Raw genomic sequence first — 25,313 nt, 5'->3', positions numbered from 1 at the left:
TGCCTCTCTCTGAGCTTGTTTCCTCTCTTCTAAATAAGGAGTCCCTAAAAAGACATGTAGGAAACTGCCCATTGCAGGCTTGTGGTAGCAGAGGATTGGAGGCAACCTAGAGTCCCATCACCCAGGGGAATGAATAAGAAAAATGTGATACATGTATAAGATGGACCACTAGAATGAATTAGGTCTACATACGGCAACATGGCTGGATCTCTCAAAAACAGAATGTTGAGTGAAGAAAGAAACAGAACAAGATTTATAGTACAATACTGTTTATGTAAATTAAAACACATAACAATACCATACATTTTCACAGATACACATATATGTAAATAAACACATGAACGGTGGATTGGAAGGACGGTACGTTAAATACACGAGTGGGTGCCTATGTGGAAGGGGACATGGGATCAGGGATGGGTGATGAAGGGGACAAAACAAAACGAAATAAAAAATATAAGGGCCTCATATGAACCAATGATGATATAGTGTGCCAAGAACTGAGGAGTATGGTCAACTCAATTCTGTGCATCTGAGAGGGTAAAGTAATTGAATGCCCAGGGAACAGGCTGGCTGGGGAGACTCTCAGCCTTTTTTTTTTCCCCCTGTGACATCCCTCCCTCTGAATTTAATCAAAGCTTACCAAAATCCGAGCTGTATATAGTGGACCCTTCCGAAGGGCTCCTATCCCAGACTGAGCAGTCCCTCCAGAAGCCATTATTTTGTGTGTTGGGGGGCGGGCATTACCTAACCCCAATAGTTTGATCCTCAATTCCCAGTCTCCATTCTCCATGGTGGTCCACTTTCAGGAACACCTTATCTGGCTTTTTGAGAGGAGACTGATACAGGAGTTGGGAGTGGTAGCTGGGGGCTCCAGGCTTTGGAAAGAGATGGGGTACTCAAGTATCCTGTCGCCCATGTTCAGAGCCTGGGCCAAGGGAGGAAGATCTTATGAGATGGGAGTCTACCCTCTTGCTACATACATACGTACCGTTTTCAAGTTCCATCTCCGAACACTCTACTTCTTGCTGCAGGCACATACTCTATTTTGTCCCCTCTCAATTAGGTGCATATGTGTACATGTGTGCACGCGTGCACTGTATATATCTCCACATACAGGCATTTGCTCACATGTGTGCCCCAGGCAGGAGTGCCCCCCAACAAAGTCACGCAGATACACTGTCTCACTTGACCATACCTCCCCACATGTAGTCACACAGACAGGACACACACACACACACACACACACACACACAGAAAGAGAAAACATCCAATATAGCATTGTTCATTTGTTTTCCATTTACAAAATCCAATGGTGAATCCACGCAGTTAGAAAAAGGAAATGGAGGCAAATCCTCCTGAATGTACCCTATCTACCCCCACCCCTGTGGTGCCCCAACCCACCCCCTGAAAGGCACCCCCATCACTATCACTGAGAGAACAGGTACCCCCCACCCCCAGCCTCTCAGCCACTCTGGCCTGCCTTTCCAAGGCCACTCCATAGCCAGGCTCATTAGTGTCTCTCCTGCCTAGAGTGCCTTCTCCATCCCTCTTGGGTCAAGGTTTGCCCAGTTCTGGAGCTGTCTTGGAGTAGGGAGGGAGTGTAGGACAAGGGCTTCTGTAGGGAAGGGAAAGGAGGTGGATAAATACAGATCTCCTGCTCTCCCAAGAGATGAGAGGGGGACAGAGAACTTGGGCAAGACCAGGCAAAGAATGCCAGTTTGGCTCACCAGTCCATAAGACTTGATGGGAGCCCAGTGTGGACTCTGCCCTGGGAAGGAGGCTTGGGATCTCCCACCTGGGGATTCTGGCTGCAGTCTGCTCCACTTGGGGTGGAAGTAATGGTGGAGGGAGGAAGAGGGAAAGGGCTGTTCAGTGCAAGGAAGTTGGGGGCTGAGGGCCCAGAAGGCCAAGGGTTACCACAGAGGGGCTTGAGGCTCCTGAGGCTTGAGGGGGACAAAAAGAGGTCAGAGAGGAATGGACTCAAGTCCACAGTGCCCTGGAGTTTATACCACTATGACTTACCAAGTCCCTCAAAGAATTTTCATCTTCAGGAGAGTATCATGAACTCAGGAGACAATTCTGGGGTTGAATTCCACTCTGACCCCAGCCTTTGGGATCCAGCCATTCTGGAGAGTTTGACTTTCTCCCTACACTTCCATGGGGTGGGGGGCTGCTCCTGCCTGTATGGCACCCACATCAACCCCGGTGGGGTTGGAGTGGATTTCCATCCTCAAGAAGAAGAGTTGGGGCACGGGGATCCAGTTGGCAGCTTGAGAGAATGCAGCCAAGCTGGGGTCTCTTCAGCTCAAGGCGTGTACTCACATCCTGCTCTTCACCTAACCTGGGCCCATCCCAGAAGCCCTTCTCCCTCCCCTCCTCGCTTCTCAAACAGATGCTCAAGAAACACTTGGGAGGTCTGGACATGGTGGGGATGGAGAAAAGACCGGGCTTGGGACCAGGGTTAGCCTAAAACAACATTGCACACAACATAGCAATTAAACATTCCTTGCTCCCTGGGAACCCAGCAGCCCCTTCGGTCCCTCTTGTCAGCAGATCAATTTCTCTCTAAACATCCAGGCCTTGCTAAAGGACTTGGAAGTGGAGGGTACGTGGGAGCAGAGGGGACAATAAGGGCTCTGGAAGTCTATTTTACAGGACAAATTTCCCCCTTCTGGACAATGTCAGAGGAGAGACATTAAAGCAAGAAAGCCTGTCTCCTCAGCTGTGAGTAGAAAAACCTGCATTTTCAGTTTTTTTTTCTGAATTGTCACTTTGTGTGTGTGTGTGTGTGTGTGTGTGTGTGTGTGTGTGTGTGTGAGAGAGAGAGAGAGAGAGAGAGAGAGAGAGAGAGATTGTAGAAGTGGAGAAGGAGGTGGTGGAGACGGGCCCCACAGAACTAGAAATGCCTCTTTCCTAGTCCCCCACCCAGTCCCCAACCCTGGGGAGGTGCTGGCAAAGGTGCCTAGATTCCAGGTGGTTCGAGGGGCTGGGGCTGGAGCTCAGAAAGAAAGGCTCCTGTTATGGAGCCCCACCTCTCCCCTTCTGCTGGCCCCATCATGGTGGCCCTGACTTTCTCCCTGCCTGTCTGCCTACCAGCCTGCTTCACATGACACAGTAGGGTTCTCTAGGTGCCGGGGCATCTCCTGTGCCCCAGCAGGGGGCGTGAGTCCTCAGGCACTTCTTGAGGTCCTTGTTGAGCAGGAAGCAGACGATCGGGTTGACGGCAGCCTGGGCGAAGCTCATCCAAACAGCGGTGGCCAGGTAACGGTGGGGCACGGCACAGGCTTTCACAAACACTCGCCAGTAGCAGGCCACAATGTAGGGTGACCAGAGTAGCAGGAAGAGCAGTGTGATTGCGTAGAACATACGGCCCAGCTGCTTTTCACCCTTGACCTCGTCCATGCCCAGCAGCCGCCGGCTGGCTGCATGCCCATTCTGCCGGATACCCAGCAGGGTTGGTGGCATGGGCCCACGGCCAAAGCCAGCGATCCAGTTGGCAGCAGCCTGGCCGGTGGCCCCAGGACCATGGAATGTCCAGTTCTGGCTGATGGCTGGCACCATCTGCACGGGCTTCATCTTGCGGTGACGATACTCGAAGAGGAGCAGCTTGCCATAGACAGCATGTGTGGCTGCCATGAGCACAGCCAACATAAGCATGAAGCCCAGCGTGTCATTGGCCTTGAAGTAGCGATGCTCAAAGATGCACTGGTCCTCCTCACGGATGAACTTGTAGGTGCCCACGTCGAAGACAGGTGGGAAGGCCATGGCCACAGACAGGGTCCAGGCCATGCAGATGACAGCTGTGCATGTCCAGAGTGTCATGCGCTTGGCGTAGAAGCGGTGGTGGGCGATGGCCATGTAGCGTGTGACGCTGATGCAGAACAGCATGAAGGCCGCATGGAAGCAAAAGAGCACAGCCATAAAGGCCACAATCTTGCAGCTGAGCGCACTGAAGGTCCATGAGGAGCCATGGCGCACAGAAGCCAGCACAAAGGGGAAGCAGACGGCAGAGCGTATGCCATCAGCCAGGCACAGGTCCAGCAGAAAGTAGTAAGGAGCCTTGTGCAGGGCACGCTCCTTGAGCACCAGCAGGGACAAGATGGCATTGCCCGCCAGGCTCACGCACATGATCAGTCCCAGCAGCACCAGCTTCACGTAAGCCGATGCTGATGGTGGAGACAGTGCGCCGCTCACCTCCTCGGGCTCTCCAGTGGTGTTGGCCATACTGAGGGGCAGGGGCTGCTCCCAACCCTATGGGGTCAGCCAGTCCGGTGCTCGATGGGCCCCGGGGGACTCCATCAGTTGTCCTGCTGGGCTGCACCTGCAAATGAGGACACAGACACAGAGAGACAGAGATATGAGGGCAGGAAAGAGACAGAGAGAAAACACACACAGGGGCACAGAGACAGAGTGAGAAAGGAGAGAACAAAGAGATAGAAAATGGACACAAATTGAGACAGAAATGGAGGGGATGAGAAAGAGTGAGAAGAGACAGGGAGAGAGACAGAACCAGAGAGACAGGAAGTGGGGGAAAGAAGGAGGGCGTAGGGAGGGAGGGAGAGAAACACAAGAAAAAGAGACAGTGAGAAACAGGTGGAAAGGAAAAGTGAGGAAGAAACAGAAAGGGCAGTGTTAGTATGTCTAGGTGGCCTCCCCACTTATTCCCCAGCTGGTGTCAGGCCCTGCCCCTGGCTCACTGCTGCTCCTTCTCCCTCCTTGCTGGGTAAGGAGGTGCTTCGTCTCTCTGGATGTCCTCGGTTATCTGTTTCCTCCACTGGTGGGTCTGTGGGATGGGGATGTTGATGCGGCTCTTCTCTCCCTTTGCAAAGCCAAAAGTTTGTGTTCTTCAAACTTTTTAAACTGCCACCCATAGTAAGAAATACATTTTACATCACAGCCTGGTACACATACAAGCATGTGTACATACAGCTGAACCAAAAGTTTCACAAAACAGTACAGATCCTATGTATAATGCACCTAGTTTCTATTCTGTTTCACAGATTTTTTGGTTAATGCTGGTAGCCACTCATTAAATAGGTTTCTTTATTCATAACCAAGCATGTGCTTAGCATGCTCGTGGAACAATGGGAAGACCAGTGTGGCTGGAACAGGGTGGCAAGAGAGACAGTGGAAGGTGAATTCACAGAGGGGTCTGGGGCCAGATCGTGCAGGGCTGTGGGCCATGACAAGGACTTGGGTTTTTACTTTAAGTGAGGTGGAGAGTATATGTGAATATAAAGACTTAGATATGCTTGTGTGTATTCATTTGTTGAAAAACTATTTATTGAGCATATACTGCATGCCAGGCACTGGTGATACAGCTGTGAAATAAACCGACAAAGATCCCTGCCCTTGTGAAGCTGATATTCTAGATAATAAAGAAGATACATAGGTGAAGTATACTAGGTCAAATGATGATAGGTTCCTAAAAATAAAAATAAAGGATGGAAGGGGGATAGGAAGTGCTAAGGGTGGGAGAAGTGCAGTTTTAGATGAGATGGACAGGGAAGGCTTCATGGAGGAGGTGTCATCTGAGCAAAGACATGAAGGAGGTGAGAGAGTGAGCCATGTGGACATCTGGGGGAAGAGAAGTCCAGGCAGAGGGAACAGCCAGAGCAAAGGCCCTGAGGTGAGACTGCATGTGGTACATTTGAGGAAGAGCAAGGAAGAGGGTGGAACACAGTGAGTGAGGGGAAAGTGGTAAGAGGTGAGGTCAGAAAGGTGGTGAGGCCAGATCACACAGGCCATGGTGAGGACTGTGACTTTTACTCTGAGTGAGATGGGAGCTGTGGGACGGTTTTTAACAGAGGCGAGATGTGATATGACTCAGGATTGAATGGGATCCTGCTTGCTGCGGTGAGGAGCACAGATCATGTGAGGCAAAGGTGGAAGTAGGGAGACTACTTAGGAGGCTCTTGCAGTAATCCAGGTAAGGAATAACAGCACCCCCGTGCCTCTTGCCCTGCTTTGCTTCTCTTCCTAGAATTTCTCTCTTCTAATGTACTATATAATTTACTTTTAAAATAGTTGTTTTAATTAATTAGTTAATATTGATATATAGTTCATGTATGGTATTATATAAGTTACAGATGGACAACACAGTGATTCACAATTTTAAAGGTTATACTCCATTTATAGTTATTATAAAATATTTACTTTAAATTTTTGGTTTATTGCCTGCCTCTCCCTATTAGAAGGAAAGCTCCACAAGGGTAGGGATTATCGACTCACACACTCTCCTCTAGAAGAGCAATGCACAGCCCATGGTAGGCCCTCAGTCAAAAGCTGTCAAATCAATTGGTTGAGGGACTAGAGGGGCTGGTGGCTCAGGGAGGGCTGCCTGGAGGCTTCCAGGTGGGATTTGCTGAGAGAGCTGTCTGGGCAGTGAGTGAATGGGACAGCACAGGCAAAACCTGGGGGGGAAGCAGGAGAGCTCTTAGTGTGTGCGGGCTGGGTGTGAGGTGTGACAAGGTAGCAGGGCAGTTCCCTGAGGAGAGGCAGCAAGGCAGAAGCTGGAGAAGCTCAGAACTCCTGCTGGGACTGGGATGGGCTTGAAGTTGGGGGAAGTGGGGCTTGAGTGGAATGTCTTTCTACCTCCTCCCTCCCAGGAAAATGGCTCCCCTCTGCACTGTTTCCCAGTTCAACCCAACATGGTCTGCCACAGCCATCTGGGGCCAGACTTTGATGGCACCCCAAAGTCTCAGAGCTGGTGCCAGTGGGCCAAGAGAAGGTGCTAGGGCAGGGGCTTGAGAGAAGTGGAGTTGGTGGGCCCCTTCGGCCCCTCAAGGCCTCATAGCTCCCACACAACTGTGGACCAGCCGATAGCTGGGTGTGTGTAAATATGCACACACACACACACACATACACACACGCACTTCTTAGCCTTGAGGAGAGGCAGGGAGGAAGTGATAGAGACAGAGACTGAATGTAAGACAGAGTCAGAGAGACACACGAGTGACAAAGAAGGAGAGAGGAGCAGAGAGAGAGAGACAGACAGACAGACAGACAGATGGAGACATAGGAGGGAGGGAGGGAAGGGGTGGGACAAATACACAGAGAAAGGAGAGAGCCTTACACAGAGAAGAGGAGATAGAAATAGAGACAGAAAGAGGAAGAAGAGATAAAGTGAGAAAAAGGAGAGAGACACACACACAGAAACAGAAAGTGCAAGAGACAGACAAGGGAGAGAAATAGAGACAGAAAGGGGAAAAATAGAGAGACAGAGAGAAAAAATAGAGACAGAAAAAATAGAGACAGAGGGAGAGAGGGAAGGAGGGAGGGAGACAGAGACAGAGAGATAGAAGGAAAGGGATAATGCCAGGAAATAAAGCGAGAAAGATATAGAGAAATAGACAGGGACGGGGAATGAGAGACAGATAAAGAGGGGACGGACACAGAGGCAGAGACAGAGACAGAGAGAGGCAGAAATAAAGATGGAGACAGAGAGGGAGACACAGAGAGACACACTAAGACCGAGAAGGTGGATAATGTGTAGCCGAGTCCCAGTGAAAACAAAAACAAACACTAAAACAAAACAAAGAAAACAAAAAACCATAAAATAATAGAAGCAAACAAACAAAACTCTGGTGTTGCCTGGAAAGCTGGGGTGATTATATAAAAAGTGAGGAGAGTGTTCTTCTAAGCATAGACTGGCAGCCACAGCCTGGGACCATCCAAAACTAAGGGTGCATGTGCATACACATAACATCTACACACCTGCTCGTGCTCAGATGCCCTTAGAGAAACACAGACACCTACACACACACTCACAAACACATAGGCTACTCCTATAGAGACCCATGGACAGCAACCAGCTCACACACAGGGGCACTGGTGTGCACACACGGCACTCATACACACACACACATACACACACACACACGGTATATCGTGTATGCGTCCTCATTCACACAGGCACAGTGTACCCTGCTTAAACACCAGTGCTTTGTCCTCAACAAAGGCATTACTGCCCCCTAGGGGACATTTTGGAAATTTATCGGAGCATTTTTGGTTGCCACAGTGCTGGGTGTGTCCTTCTAACATTTGGGGTCCTGGGCGAGGATGCTGGCCATTCAGTGACCTGCGGGGCAGTCCCACACAGCCAACATATGTCCCTCATCCCATAGGATTTTGGACTTGGAATGAACTGAACCTAGAATCTAACTCTATTTCACAGTTAAACACAGTTGTTCCTTTGATTTAATATACCCTGAATTATCCAGGAATGTGGCTGCCATGTAAGTCTAGAGACTGTACTTTGTTTTGTAGAGCACTTTCCTTGAGCTGTTCAGTATTTCAGAAACTCTCACCCCTAGGCCTTTGCCTGTCATTTGCCTGCACTTCGTACAAGGGGCAGCTTCTGATTTTTCCCCTTCTCCTAAATCCACGTTTACTCATTATAAGACGTTACAAGCTTCTAATTCACTGAATCTCCTGGGGAGTGTCATGCCCAAGCATTTCCATATTGAAATGCAAATTATTTTCTTATAAGTCACTTTTATTTCTTATTTATTTATATTAGAGTTAATATAATGTGGCTATTGTATAACATACTATATGAATTTTCTTTTGAAATTATATATGCAGAGAGATTGTATTATCTAAGAACTTCATGTCCAAATAGTAAAGAGATGTTACAAAATATGTTACATAAAAGAGGGTGTTGGGTATGAGAAGGCTGAGAATTGCTAATATGCAGACACACTCAGACACACACACACGTGCAGTGGCCCATAAACCCACAATTATAACTCCCTTAACATACACACAAACTTTCAAATTGTGACAGATACACACACACAAACCTACTCATTGTCACTCACATGTAGACTCATATATACCCTTTGTCCCAGTGTACCTGATGATTCAAATCCTCTCACGTATTTAAACTCTTGCACCACAGGTGCAAGAAAACAGTGGCATACCTATGTCATCACATATACAAACATGGTTACACATGTTAACACTCAGTCACTTACATATGCCAGCATGCTCACATGCACTTGAACCCTGCCACACATATGTATATACAGACTGCCCCTCAGATACCCACAGAAAAAACAGACAAGTAAAAAACTGCTCACATATCACACATGTACATACTCTAACACACTCTAACATACAGAGACCAACTGATCCAAAACCTCTCACATAAATTAGGCACACTCACCACCACAGATGTGTACACTCTAGCACAGGTATACACAGATGCCCATACATGTACACGCTCACTCATGCAGAGAAGTAGACCAGCTCCAACACAGACACACACACACACACACACACACCCCTTAGCAATATGCAAGCACAAGCAAACACAAAGAAAAAAGCCAGATATAGTGTATACAGATACACTCTCACACACAGACATCTATACACACACAAACTTGCTCACAAAGCAGATACTTACTTGACATATACAGCCTGCAACAGGTATACACCCAGAGACAAACCCATGCAAGTGCACAGAGCAGCCAACTCCAGAACGCACAGGTGGAAACATTAGCAGAGCTGTCTGGGGCTGGAGCAAGAGGGGGCTTGAGGGGACCATGTGAGAAGGGAGGTTGTAAATGTCTGGATTGCTTCCTGTCGAAACATGCCAGATAGTCAGATTTATTACTTTGGTTGCCACTGGTTGTTCATCATCAGTGAGGTTTTTTGGCTTTGCCCATATATGTACAATGTTTGTTTTTCTTTTAATCTGATCTCATTCTTATTTTTCCACAATTTTTTCTATGAAAATAGAAGGGCTGTATGATTGTAGCTGTTATTACTATTATATAGAATTAGGTGTTCCTAAAGAGAATATAACAATTTTGTTAATTTCCTTGATTGTTGCTTCTTTATTAAAAAAGTTTTCTTCTAGAACATTTCATAATTAATTATTATCTTTTGTTTTTAGGTAAAATATTTGTCAGTAAATGAGTGCAGCCTGACTATAGTTGAATTGAATTGATTCATTAAAGGGAACTCTCGGCCTTTCTGGGTTTGTCTCAGAGTGCTGCTTAAAAATGCAGAAGACCTAAAACTTGATTTTTGGAAAAAATCAGTTTTCAGAAGTCACAAAGGGTCACACAAAGGGTCAGTCTGCTGACCCCTTCAATACTTTATATTCACGTAGATTTAATTCTTAAGATATTTCTTTCCCCATCAAATTGGACTTTTTGATTAAAGCTGGAAAATCAAGAGACTCATAAGACAAACACAGTAGTCTCCCCTCCAAAATAATCCAGGATGTTCCTAATTTAAGCAATTTAATGAGGATTGTCTCAAATTTGAGTTCAGCTGCCCAGTTAGCCCTCTTTTCCTCAACTTAAATGTCCAATTTGTGTGGAAAAGTTATCAACAGAAACCTTCGCAGTAGGCTATGTTGGTCAACTGACCACAAAACACTCTATCACACAGAGAAAGATTTGGACTTTTTGAAGCATCTGGAAGAACAAATTAAGAAACTGGGCTCTTTTTTGAGATGAGTTAGAACATTCTTAGATGGAGTTCAACCAGCTAGTAACAGGGTTATACAATTAACAAGTAAAGCTAAGATGCCCGCCCAGTAGAATCTCATATAACTGTTAGCAGTCTGCCAGGAAAATGTCCACACTATATTTGAGACCAACAAGGTAGAAGAAATAGGACAGGGGCCACTTTCAATTATTTCTGTTAGGAGATACACTGGTGACAGGTCAAAGGACATCGAGATAACACTAACCCAGAAGATTGCTGAATCAAAGGGGTTTTCATTTTCTATTGATGTATCTCAGGATGTTGATTAACTGTGCTTGGTTTATAGTACTAGTCAGAAAGCCTGAAGAGAAATGCCAGAAGCACCAAAATAAACTAAGGTTGAAATATTCAAAGTGATACATAAATATTTTGAAATATTGTGGAAACTCTGCATAAATCTGTGGACTGACGCTGCTGTTGTGATGGCAGGAAGTTTACAGCTGGAATTTGTTCTGAAAATGCTGAGTGTCATCCACTGAGGAGCCTTAACCTATAAAAGTTTGCCTGAAGGTCTAACTTCCACAGTAAATGATGCCAGGTGAATTTAATTAGATCCAAGGCATTACCCACCCACTTGTCAGCTTTCTGTGAAGCACTGGAATCAGTACACCCTTCTCTATTGTTTTAAGCCTAAGTGTGTAGAATTTATAATGGATTTATGAGCTAAAAGAAAAATTTCAGCATTCCTCTGGGAATGATTCTCACTTTGCAGATTTGATGCTTACTGGCTTCAACACATGGCTCTTTGAGCACATGAATAAAATGACATCAAAAATTTTCGACACTCAAAGATACATGAAAGTATACCGACAAGGTTTATGGATTTGAAGCCAAACTTCAACTTAGAAGAAATCAGGTCAAGTATGGTTCCTTGGGTGATGTTTAGTTAGCATTATAAGTTAAATACTAAAGAAGATTTACTGGGATGAATAGAACAAGGTCTACTTAGGGGAAAACTTCATCATTATTTTTAAATACTCAAAATGAAAATTTTCTGTTGGATCCAAAATTCATGAGCATTTGTTACAAGAAATTTCAACATCACATTTGACTGAAAGAAAAGAAAGAGGTGTTAGGTTTAAAGAAGGATCTCACCTTTGAAGTACGAAATTCAAAGACTAAGAATTATAGATTATTGATGAGAAAAGAGTTTTAATAAATTAAAAAATACCCTTTGACCATTTGCTGCCACTTAGGCAAATGGTTTCCTGTTGATGGTGACTACCAAGAGACAGAAGAGATTATGTAGCTATTCTGAGCATAAAACCTGGGTCTCTGCCTGGGCATAGCAAGAACAAGTGAGTTATAAAAGGGAGGTGAAAAAGGGAGGCACGAACAAGCAGTTGTTCCATTTGTTAAGAAAGGTTGGTATGGTGTGAAAGCACCAGCCATATTCAACACAAGAAACTGCACCTGATGCTTCAGAGAAACAAAAATGATACCTGATGACCCCAAAGCTCATGGTTTCGAGGTGAGTTTTGCTGACCTGCACAACCATGCTGCTACATTCACACATTCAAGCTAATTATGAGGACATTAGGGCAAACTATGCCTAAACAACCTCCATGGAATGGGTCTTACCTTCAACAACATGCCTTCCAAGATCAAGAAGAGGCAGGCCACAATAGAAGTTTATATCCGTGTCAAAAGTACCAATGGTTATTTGATTCATTTGTTTTGTTTCGGTTTTTACCAAGAAACACAACTTGGCATAAGGGATCTACGCTCAGCACCAAGTGATTTACCAAATCATGATGAAAATGACCATAAAATAAATCAAGACAGTCATGACCAGAGATGCAGAAGAAGTGGGCACGAATGTTGACCACTACAGATTTGCACGAGTGAATTAAAAAGTTATGTTTACAGAAGTGAGCTCAAGTGTACTATGAAAATATTTGGAAAAGATTTCATTTGAAAGTTGCATACAAATTCAATATTAAATAACTCTCCTAAAACTTGGCATTTTAATTTTTCTTACCACAATTTTTATAATATAAAGAAAATGTAAGGAATTTCTTTTCACCAAACCCCAGTACCCCTACATCCTCTTAAGTTTACTACAGTGTGCCATACAAATATTTCACCTTCTCTGTGTGCCTGACACATTCACAGCTAGTCGTATTGCGTGGACACTTGCACACATGAACAGATACACAGCACACAGGCATAGGTGTACATGGAGATTCAAATTTACACACACATCCAGACTTACCCCAGCTGATAGGTGCAGTCAGATGCTCACACACACACCTCCTCCTCTACACAGAAAGAGGCATGTGTGTAGGAGCCCACTTACCAGCAAATCATGCAAAGATTTATATAACACACACGCACATATATAACCACCCTTCTATAGAAATACAGGCCTGGGCACCGATACATTTGCCATTCACATGGGCACGTGCACACACATACACCTACAGACCAAATCGTATGGACCTATATGCTTTCAGACACAGTCATGTATGCACAGATGTAAGAACTTGACATTCAGTCACAGGGCAAGTGCAGCTCACATCCTACAGATCCAGGCCCTTTCCCACCCCAAGTTCTTACACTAAGAGATTAAAACCTACCATCTTATATGAACCCTGCCCTGGCACACATACATATACACACAGTACAGACTTGCTCGCCCATACAGACACATGGCTCAGGCTCACTGCTACACACAGAGGCAGGCAGGCAGGTGAAGCAATGCAGGCTCACACATACACACCCACATAGCTACTGCTGCTTATAAACACAGACAGACACACTCATTCACACCTACACATACATTCACATGACACAGATACACACATCCTAGTACATGGCCATATAGGCCTAAATCCTCTACACACACACGCATCCACCTACATCATCACATATAAACCTGAATACCAACCTTCTTACATTTACAGACACTCACAACATGCACACATTTACATCCTGACCACTATAAACCCGTTTACATATTCAGATAAAAACGCACTGTGCACTACCACAGATACAGGTATATGCACTCATACACTCAGATGTGTGTATGCTGGGAAGCATACACACAGGGCCAAACCTCTTCCATCAACCTCCTAGACCCACACTTCCATCCTCATACACCCATGGTTTTATATACACACTGGGACACATATAAGTACAAACCCACTTTTATGTATAAACACACCCTCACATACACCCACAATCTGCTCATTCTCTCACACATACATGTGGATACTGATAATGTGGCAAATACACACATAGAAACTACCCCGTTCACACTTGCAGATAGACACATACTGTCATCTACACATAGGCGTATGTGACAATTATAGTACTGGGTAACTCCTTATGTGGCACAGAGGACTCATTATGTACCAGGCACAGTCCAAAGCACTTTTTGAATATTAAGTCATCCAATTCTCATTCTATGAGATAGGTAGTATTATTACCCCTACTTTACAAATAAGAAACTAAGGCTTAGTTGAGGTTAGGTGACTTGTCCAAAGCCACACAGCTAATAAAGCCATGTAAACCTAGAGCCTGGCTCAAGACCTTACAGATCCAACTTACTCACATGTAGAAACACACTCACCTCATACACATATACAGATACACACTACTTTAGCACAAGCACATGCACACACAAGCCATGTACTGACAGGCTCAGGTACAAACAGTTACACACATACACATACACAAACATGGACATGCTCACATTTACAGACACTCCAGCAGAGGTATATCTTGCCCCAGGAAAGATATACACATTCACACACACACCCACAATCATGCACCCCACCAAAACACACCCACACTACTAAACACACAAAACACCCACATATACCACCTACACACCATCTAAATAAATCCACACTCACATACAGATGCACCCACATTCTCAGATACTCTCCCCAACCAGATATACCCAAACGCTCTCACACACACTACCCATATATATTCACATGCACACACATCACCCAGATATACCCTATCTCCCTCCCATACACCACCCAGAGAGAACCGCACACATCCTACTTAGATATACCCACTCCCACACTCCCCAGCCCAGGTGGGTACACATTCTCTTTCACACACACTATTCAGATGCACCCACTCTCACACACACACCCAATACTGATACACACTCTCTCACACACATCCGATCTAGACACACCCATCCTCATACACACATACCTCAAATACACCTACACTACACACATACCTCAAATACACCTACACTCACAGGCACTCCACCCAGGTACAGCCACACTTTAAGCAAACTTCCAACTCAGTACACCCACACTCTCACATACAACATTCAGATACACCCAAATTCACACACACTCCCAACCCAGAGCCCTCATACCCAACCCAGGCAAACCTACAGTCTTTTTCACATGTGGTATCAAGATACTCCTACAATGACACACACACCATTCAAACACACTACACTTACACCCCACCCAGATACTCACACTCACCCAATTCAAATACATCCACATGAACAGATACCCACATACACATAATCCAGAGACACCCACTCACAAACAAATCCTATCCATATATGCCCACACTTCTCATGTTCTTTCTTTGTCTCTCTGTCTCTGCCTCTCTCACACATACACACACAAACAGAGCCCGCTCACACAGCCCCAGCCAGATACATCCACACTCTCATACATATACACAACATCCAGATTCATCCCATGTGGACCACTGAGATACATTCACACCCATATGCATCATCTAGATACACTCCACTACCATCTAGATACACTTGCAAATTCACACACACACATCCCATCCAGATAATCCAACTTTCACACATGCCATCCAGGTGCACTTCCCCAGACACTCCACTGCCCAAACACATCCAATGTTCTCATCCTCTCCACACCACCCAGATGCCCCCACATTCCAAACTCACACTTCCCACCCAGTAATGTCCCCCAAACTCTCGTTCTCACACCTCATCCAGTTATACACACACTCACACACATACCCAAGTACATATATACCCAGATATGCACCCAAAGCTCTAACAACACACCATTCAGATATACCTTAATACATACTCCACCACCCAAATACACCTGTGCTCTCACCCACCCACCATCCAGATGCACTCACATTCAAACACACTCCACCCAAAATACACCCACACACTGTCTCACAAACAGCCCAGATGTACCACACTCTCTCACACATCATCCAGATACACCCAGCCACACACCAAAACACTCACATTCACTCCCTGACCCAATAAAACCCAAACACTTCTACCCCATCCAGATACACCTACACACTTCTCCCACTGGATACATTCATGCTCTCACACTCCCACCACACTCAGAAACACCTACGCACTCTCTTATACATACACACAATCCAGCTCCCCCCTCTCTCTTAATCACCATCATCCAGAATACCCACACTCCACGCACACCATGCAGGTATACCCATGCTCTCTCACACACCACACACACTTCACTCACATATACCCTCCACAGCATCCACAGATACTCCCAATTATATACACACTCACATATACCCCACCCTCACCCAGATGTGCCCAAATTCTCTCTCTTACACACACACAGACACACACACCATCTAGATAAACTCCATCACACACTTATATTGTCTAGATACACGTGTTCTCTCACCCACCTACACACCATCCAGATACACCCACACTTGAATGCCCCCACCCCAATACACCATACTCCTTCATACACTCACTCTACCCAGAAATACCCACACTCCCTCTTATACACGTAACATAGATAGGTCCACACTGTAAAACATACATCATCTAGATAACCCCCGACTCTCTCTTGCGCCATCCAGATACACACATACCTACATACCCCTCAAATATATATATCCTCACACATATTCCCACACAGCCACACCCAAAATGTTACTTATACCATCCTCCACCGAAATAGGCCAATGGTCTCATAGTGCCTCACAAATGCACCATTCACACACACCCACATCCACACTCATCCCTCTCAAATACACCCAAATGTCTCACACTCAAACCCTACCCAGATACGCCCAGGCTCTCTCTTACATACACACAACCCAGATCCCTTCTCTCTCTCTCTCTCTCTCTCTCTTTCTCTCTCATCAAATATAGCACCCACTCCACACACACACCCCACTTTACCTGAATATACCTTCACTTTTCACTTATACATACACATTTAGATCTAGATTTCTCCCTGGGTAGCACAACTTGGGTGTTGTGTGTGAAAACCATTTACCAACCCTTGATACCATACAATGCCATTTTGTCCTGGGCCTTTGATGGTGGAGGGAGGATGGGAAATGAGGTCTTTGTGTTTCAAGAAATCCTTTTCTAAAGAGGTCACAGGCCCCCTTCCCTAGTAGGATATCAGTCGTTTTTGGTTCTTACTTCTTGAGTGTGAATGATGACAGGAATTCTCCTGAGACCCTCACAGAAGCCCAGCACATGGTCAAGGCCAGAGAGACCCCAGAAGGGGGTCATGGATTGCTCAAGTGTTTTGGCTTCCATCATCTAGGATGTCTACACAATTAGAGCCAGACATAGTCTAGCAGGGTACCTGACTTTCAGACTGGCACATAAATACATGCTGGGGTACACATAGTTCATGCAGACTCATAAGTGCCCTCCCTTATCACCCTCTTAATGATAAGGCCTATCTGCACAAGCCCAAGGCCAAATCTTTCTCCCTCTCTCACATACATACCATGAGACAGGCACATGCACAAATACCTACACTCATCCCTACAACAGGCACACCCACAGCAGTGCACACTCACACTGCACTTGGTCCCACATATGCACATCCATTTATTCTCAAACACAGACATATATGCATAGCATATACTCACATGACATAATGCCCATGAAGGACATACTTTCACTCACAAACACAGGTGTACACACAGGCATATTTACATATGTCCACAGACAGGCAGACTCTGTATCACACCCAGTGAGACAATGAACAAACATGACACACAGAGGTGAGCTCCCAAATGTATACACATACAGCCCCAGACATGACCACATAAGCATATTCACACATACTCACACCAGGATGTACTCACACAAATGAACACCCAGATGTGCACGTGCTTGTCAATTAGATGGTGTACTCATACATGGACATTCTAACACACATAGACTTATACACACAACTGGGCATGTACACCTATAAGCGTATTCACATGAACTTAGGCTTGTACCTCATTCATTTCTGCATGCAAAGAATCAGACATGGAGACACAAATGTACTTACAAAACACAATTACGCACACCATTTATGTTGACACATGTTCATACACCCATGAGAAAATATGCAAACAAAAGAAGACTCATGCACACATGGAAGAATAGTCACATATTCTCACACACTTGTACATCTGCACAAGAAGAATTGCTAACACTCATTACAGACACACACATGCAAAGACAACCTCACACACACACACACACACACACACACACTCAAACGCACTTATAGGCCAAGAGTGGTGTGTATGTACATTCACTTACACGGTTCTACAACATATGCTCCAGAACAAACAATGGTAGATAAATACAAATACACATATGCAAATAATTATAACTATACAAATTGGTGCAGTTCAGACACCACCTGTACATTCAGACAGACACACACCCAGGCATATTTACACACACATACACTTAGATGTGTGTGAATACACAGGCAAATATACAGACATGTTCACTCAAGTGCACACACAGCTACATGTTCACACATACTAGCATATACACACACATTCACTCAGTCACTCACAGGCATTTCCACACACACATTCACACTCACTCAGAAATTCAAACAAAATACATAATGAGACAGGTGCATCCAAGTATTATGAGTTGTAGTTACTCATGCACACACCACACTGAGTGTGAGTGCACACTCACACTAAGAGATGCACTCACACCACGCTCAGAGATGTACGCTCAGAGGTACAACAGTGTACCCAGAAACACAACTAGACATATACATGAATGCAGCCATTTACCTATGCACACAGCTTTTTGTGCATGTATTTAAAGGTGTACAGCCCCCCAGCCATACCCATATATATAATCAAATGTGCACACATAGGCAAACCCACAAGGCATACTTTCATGCACAAAACATGTGCATTCACACACTCTCCCCTACCCACACAATTAGTTATCCTTATACTAGTGTGACCACCTACACTAACATTTCCCTAATCAGATGTAGACCCATGGGTCTGTCTACAGACAATATGTATTCAAACATGCACACACAGACATAGACATAATTCAAAATGCTGGAGAATCCACAAAGACATTCACACACAGGCCTACTCATACATATACACGACAGGCACACCCACACAGAAGCATGTGTATCCACACTTACCCTCCCATACATGCATGGACATACACACATACACATGCCCTTGCACTTACAAACACACCATTTAGATGCACTTGTATTCATATGCACACAGGGGCATACACAAATATACACAATCAGATATATCTGGGCAGTCACCTAATAGGACATGTACACCCAGGCATTCTGAAACCCTCACACTCATACACATACAATCAGACATGTACACTCAAAGACAAATGTATACCACATACATATATTTAGCCAGACATTCAACAGGCCTATTGGCTCAGAGAAACACACCCTCACTCAGGCTCAGGATCCAACATGCCCATTTGCTCACCCACACAGACATGCAAAGTCATACCCACTCCCTTGTACACACACCATCCTACCCAGACACCCACACAGTTTCACACCATCATGTGACCTGCTAACACACACAGACTCATACACATTCATAGTGCCCATGAACAGACAGACACACACAGCTATATGTTTTCAGTTGCACATATACACCCACGCTCAGGCCTAGATGCCTCTGGACCACAGGTGGGGTTCTCTCCCTTCTGCACCTAATGCTCCTTCAGAAAAGTCTACTCCATAAGCCTACTCTATATATCCCACCCCTCCCTGCCCCCACAGAGGAGGTCTTCTGGGCCTCAGTGTTTCCCCTCTTCCTAATGCTCCCCTGGCCTTGAGGACTCTCCTCCAGCCACTGACCCCTCACTCAGTGTTCCACCACATCTCACACCCAGAAACCAGCCAGCAGACCCAACTGTCCCTCCAGCCCAGGCTCTATGTTAGTGACTCCCTGGGACCCGTCCCCCACAGCTCTGGCTGCTGCATGGGCCACACCCGAAGTCCTGTGATCTCAGAAGCTGCAGCCCTGTCCCCACGCCCTGCCAACCACTGACCACAGGCCAAACTCTTGCCAAGTCTCCCCTCAACAGGGAGATGCATATATCACCAGAGTCAGCAATGCTGCAGGCTGCAAGCCAGGCCTCTGCTAGCTCACGGGGGCTAGAGCCTCTGTGTGTGTGTGTGCACAGACAGGGGAAAGTGCAGGAAAGGAGCCTGGAGGAGGGTGGGGGCAGGAGGCTCTGCCCACAGCCACCACTTATTCCTCCTTACAAATGAGGAGTAACAACACAGAGTTGCTCCTGCCTCCCCTTCCCCTCCTCCATTTACCTACCTGCTGCCCTCCCCACATCTCAGCCAAGACCCTGGAGAAGAGGAGCCAGTCCTTCCCCCAAATAATTAATGACAATATTAATCATGAACAATCAGCAACAATATTGACCATGAGCTTTGCTGACATTGCTTCAGGGCCACTTCTATACATATCCTTTACTTACATGCATCAACTCATTTAGTCACTACACACAGCCATGAAGGAAGGGTTACCAGTCTCTTTGACAGATGAGAAAACTAAGGTTCAATAAGTAGCACACTTTCACTAAAGTTGCAGAGCCAGTAGTTGAGGGAGGTGTCCCTGGAGAATCCATGTTCTCCATATACCAGGCTTTCCTGCTTCTTCAGACAGAGGGACCACAAGGCCATAATATCTGGGGAATCCCAGACACAACAATGGGAGTCCAAAACAGACTGAGAGCCTTGGATGAAGGCTGGGGCCCACACTGTGGGGACAACCATGTTGTGTCTGGCCCCTGCAGGGTGCTGTGTGGCATGGTCCTTGCCTCCACCAAGGCATCAAGCAGACTAGGGCCTGGAAGTGCTCCCCACCCCCACCTCATCTTCCTTTTAGCCCTACAGTGGCTTCCTCCCCCTTGCTGGAAATCACAGCAGTATCTTCCCTGGTGAGTGAGCAAAAGTCTGTGCTACTTGTGGGCAGAAACAGGGGAAGGAAGGAAGGAAAGAAGGAAGGAAGGAAAGAAGGAAACAAGGAGTGGGGGGGTGGTCTGGGCTGGGAGCAGCTTCTCTGTCACGTCTACTTACCTGCCAGCTCACACACTCAGGCAGACACACACACACCCTGCATGCTGGCCAAGGAAGCTGTCGGAGAGTGGAGGAGGAGGGAGAGGGAGAGGAGGCAGCTGCAGGAGGCTGAGCCTGCCCAGGGTGCAGGCATCATGAGGGAGCACAGCCGGGCTCCAGGCATGCCTTCCACAGACAGCACACAAGGAAATATTAACACAGCCTCGTGCTCAAATGCGACCATAATGATAAAAACAGACCTTGTACGGGGAAACAGGTGGTGGTTCCCTTCCTCACGGGACATTTGGGATTGAGAAAGATGGGGATGGCTAGAGGACTCTCCAGGCTTGAGTGCCCAAGTAGCCCTTGTGATGGAGTAGAAAGAGTGAGAGACTAACAGAACCAGAGAGAGACAGAGAGCATGGCAGTGATGGAGACTCTGGAATATGTGTGGGGAGACAGAAGTCCCAGCCCCCCATCCTCGGTGGAGGGACGCTGACTACTTACCTAGGTTCTCTCAGCAGGGCTGTCTTGGAATCGAGGGAGGGGGCTCAAGCTGTCTCACTCAGGATAAATCACAGCCCAGGCCACATTGTGGGACCCTCCGTGAGCTGGCAGCCAGTGACATTCCTGCTTCTGTTGCCGTGGATACAGCCGGGCTGGTCTAAATCGCAGACATCAGGGGAAGCAGGCACTGGAGGAGTGCACTGGGCAGGGCTGGGGGTGTTGGGGAACACCAGATGGGCAGCACACAGCCTTGGGGTGCCCAGCTAGCTGGCAGGTGGGGGTTCAGGCAGGTGCTTCCCCAACTACACACTCCCACCCCCATCTTCACGCCACCGCCAAGCTGGGAGGGGGGCCAGCAGTGGCCCCTGCTACCCGTCTGCCCACCTGGCTGCCGGTCCCCCCTTCCCCCTCCCTGTCTGCCCGCTGGCCGCCGCCTTTTGTCCTCAGAAGACACGGTCCCCGCGGGGCCTCTGCCAAGCCTCCAGCAGATGCTCAGGGTCTGGGGCTCCTCCCTGGGAGCACTCGGGCCATGGCCTGGGAGAGCCCCAGGTTGTGGGAGCTCTCATCCAGGCTCACCTCGATCCCCAGGCCTGTCGGGGATGGGGAAGAGGTGCAGGTCCACAGCCAGAGGCAGCAGCAGAGGTGGAGTTGGGGAGGGGATGGACGCCAGAAAGAGGGGGTGGGGTGGAGAGAGAGGCTGGCCTGATAGCTGTGTCCCGGGTTTTAGATCCGGGTTGAGGAGGGTGGCTCAGAGCATCCGAGGGGGGGGGGGTCCTGATGCAAAACGGGGGCACCGTGGGCCTGCCGGAGGGACCCTCCAGGCCTGGGAAGCACCCCAGCTTACACAAATTTAGGTCCCAAGATGCTGGGGACACCCAGCCTGGATAAGGCATCGGCGGGGAGCCCAGGGCACTAAGCTGGACCCCATCTGGGCTGTCCGTCCCCCCTCTCCTCGATTTGCACGGTCCCTGCCTCAGGGGCGGGCGGAGGAGGGAGGGAGGCAGGGAGGGAGAGGGAGGGAGGGAAGGAGGGAGGCTGAGCAGGCAGGGAGACTCCCAGCCGCCGGCCTGGTCCTCCCTGGGGCGGAGCGGGGCGGGGCGGGGCGGGGCGGGGAAGGGGGTCTGGTGAGGCCGGGGAGGACCCGGCTGGCTGGCAGGCCGACTGGGTGGGGATGCTGGCGTGGCGGCTGTGCTGCCAGGACAATAGCTGCCTGGGGAATTCAGACTCCGGCCTTTCTGAGATGCTGGAGAGAGGCATGCGTGGAGGTGGGGAGAAGTGCATGGGCTACAAGTGCAGAGGAGGCAGGGGTGGGGGGATCTACGGTTGGGGTCAGAGCAGAAAGGTCCTGTGGAAGTTTCTCAAAAGCTTTCGCTTGGGAGGGATCCTTAAAGCTCTGAGAGGTAGGATAGACAACCTTATTTAGAATGGGTTCTATGGGCATTTTCCCAGCAAGGCCTGTAGGTGGGAGGGGGTGGGGGCGGGGGCGGGGGCGTGGCAGGGAGCGCTGCTCCTCTCTGAACAGCCCTTCTCAGGACGTCATCTCCCGTGCCACCCCTACTTTCTCTGGGCCAGTAGACAGATACGCACCCATAGTTATGGCCACGTTCCAGGACAGCAGAATGGGCCAGGGGAGGAGAAGCCTTGTAGGCAGAGGTTCGAAGGCAAGGAAGAAATACTTCTGTCCTGAATAGATTAAATTGGGACCAAATGATGCCATAGTGGTTCCCCTAATTTATAGCATTTAAGAATTCCAGTTCCCTTGATATAAGCAATTTTCTTCTATTTTCTTTCTTCCCTCATTCATTAGTTCACTCATTTATTAAGCATGGCTGTATGCTAGGTCCAGTGGTGGGCACTGACAATGTAGTTGAATCAGACTTGCTCTCTGCCCTTAGGAAACCCTTGCTCCACTGCCAAGCTGTGGTCCTGCAATCCACCTGCATCTGAACCCCCATAGAGTTTGTGAAACCCAGGCCTACCTCCCAGAAATACTAATTTAGGAGGTTTGAGATGAAGCTCCAAAACCTGTAGTTTGACATGGCCCTCAGGTGGTTATTGTTATGTTTGGGCATCATGCTTTGGAGAGGGAGGAAAACCCATGAGTCAAATATAAATTCACAATGGAAATTAGAAAATATTTTGAACTGAGTGATAATGAAAATATTATATCTGAAATTCTGTTGGATGCTGCTAAGGCTATGCTTAGAGAGAAATTATAGCCTTAAATATATATTATTCTTTAAAAAGGCTGAAAATCCATCTCAAGAAGTTAGACAAAGCAAATTAAAGAAAGTAGAAGGAGAGAAATAACAGAGATAAGAGAGAAATCAATGAAACAGAAAACAGAACCACAACAGAGTATTGACAAAGCTAAAAGTTGATTCTTTGAAAAAAAACTAGAAAAATGATAAATCCCTGAGACTGATCCAGAAAAAAAAAATAGAAGGCACATAACTAGTATCAGGAACAAAAGGGGGCACTACAATATGGGTTGGATATACATTAAAAAATATAATAAGGCAGTATTATGAAGAACTTTATACTAATAAATTTGAAAAATTTGATGGGGACATTCCTAGAAAAATACAATTTACTAAAACTTGCACAAGAAAAATTTTTTATCTGAATAATCCTATAACTATTAAATCATTGAATTTATAATTTAAAAAGCTTTCCACAAAGAAACCTCCAGACCCAGAAACTGCCAATGGTGAATTTTACAAAATAAGGAAAGAAACCCCACCACTTTTCTAATTTTACACAGAATTTTCCGGGGAATTGAAGAAAAATCATATGATCATTTCAATAGATGAAAAAAAAAAGCATCATGACAAAAAACTTAGCAAACTTAAGTTTGCTAAGAATATAAGGGAAGTTCCTTAATTTAATGAACATTATCTACAAAAAATCTATAGCAAATATCATACCTAATATGGAAACGTTGAATGCTTTCCCTCTAACATAGGGAATGAGGCAAAGATGCCCGCTATAACCACTTCTATTCAAATTGTACTGGAGGTCCTGGCCAGCACACTAAAGCAAGAAAATAAATAAAAGACATAAAGATTAGAAAGGAAGATATAAACATACAATGTCATTTAGTGGTCAAGAAAATATGAAATAAAACCACACTCACTAGAATGACTAAAAAGAAAAAGATAATACTGGATGTGAGAATGTGGAGTGACTGAAATTCTCATACAATCCTGATGAGATATAACTGATATAATCACTTTGGAACCTGGTTAGCAATATTTACTAAGGGTGACCATATACACACCCCATAACCCAGTGATCCTACTCCTAGGTATATGCCCAACACAAATGCTAATATATGTTTACGAAAAGGCATATACAGTAACGTTCATTTCATAAAAGCTATTTGTAATAGCTTTTTGTAATAAATAGCTACAACTATTTGTAATAGTTAAACTGGAAACAACCCAAATGTCATTAACAGAAGAATCATAAATAAATTGTAGTATATTCACAGGATTCGATACTACACATCAATGAGAAGAAATGCCTCACAACTGCATACAACAATATGGATGGATTCTGTAAACATTATGCTGAGGAGAATAAACCAGACACAAAAGAGCACATACCATTTTGGTTCCATTTATAGAAAGGTCTAAAACAGGTGAAACTAATCTATGGTGATAGAAGTCAGAATCTTGATTGCCTTTGGGCCCTGAGTAGGAGGCCCAAGGAGACTTTCTCAGGTGCTGGGAATGTTCTGTTTCTTGATTTCGGTGCTGATTACATGGGTGGTTACTTAGTAACAATTCATTGAGAGCTGTACATTTATGCCTATTGTACTTTTTTTTTTTTTTGTACTTTTCTTTATATGTGTTATGCTTCAATTTGTAAAAGTTTTTAAAAATTAAAAAGTAAGACAAGCAGTCAGAATGTTTCACATAATGGGAGGCAAAAGTGGGATTTGGGAGCTGTGGGAGCTGGAAGATGTCAAGGCCAGTGTGG

General features: G+C 46.1%; 1 protein-coding gene across 2 annotated transcripts; it reads right to left on the bottom strand.

The window, feature by feature from the left end:
- Nucleotides 1–550: 550 nt before the first annotated feature.
- Nucleotides 551–22,010, bottom strand: GPR173 (G protein-coupled receptor 173). 2 transcript variants are annotated; one of them, XM_032618683.1, is made up of 3 exons: nucleotides 21,906–21,985; nucleotides 21,330–21,486; nucleotides 2,845–4,321 (listed from the first exon to the last, which is right to left on the bottom strand). In XM_032618683.1, the coding sequence occupies exon 3, from the start codon at nucleotides 4,222–4,224 to the stop codon at nucleotides 3,103–3,105; it is 1,122 nt and encodes a 373-aa protein (XP_032474574.1). In that variant the 5' UTR covers nucleotides 4,225–4,321; nucleotides 21,330–21,486; nucleotides 21,906–21,985; the 3' UTR covers nucleotides 2,845–3,102. The 2 variants fall into 2 exon arrangements, with proteins under 2 accessions (XP_032474573.1, XP_032474574.1); XM_032618682.1 differs by having other exon boundaries at nucleotides 551–4,321; nucleotides 21,330–22,010.
- Between the last annotated feature and the right edge of the window lie 3,303 nt (nucleotides 22,011–25,313).

This window comes from Phocoena sinus, chromosome X (assembly GCF_008692025.1).
Source record: "Phocoena sinus isolate mPhoSin1 chromosome X, mPhoSin1.pri, whole genome shotgun sequence".
Taxonomy (NCBI): Eukaryota; Metazoa; Chordata; class Mammalia; order Artiodactyla; family Phocoenidae; genus Phocoena; species Phocoena sinus.
Note: the sequence above shows the minus strand (reverse complement) of the source record. Positions and strands in the feature narration are given on the sequence as shown.

Coding starts and splice junctions, on each gene's coding strand:
- GPR173 (XM_032618682.1), bottom strand. CDS start 4,224: ATGGCCAACACCACTGGAGAGCCCGAGGAGGTGAGCGGCGCACTGTCT.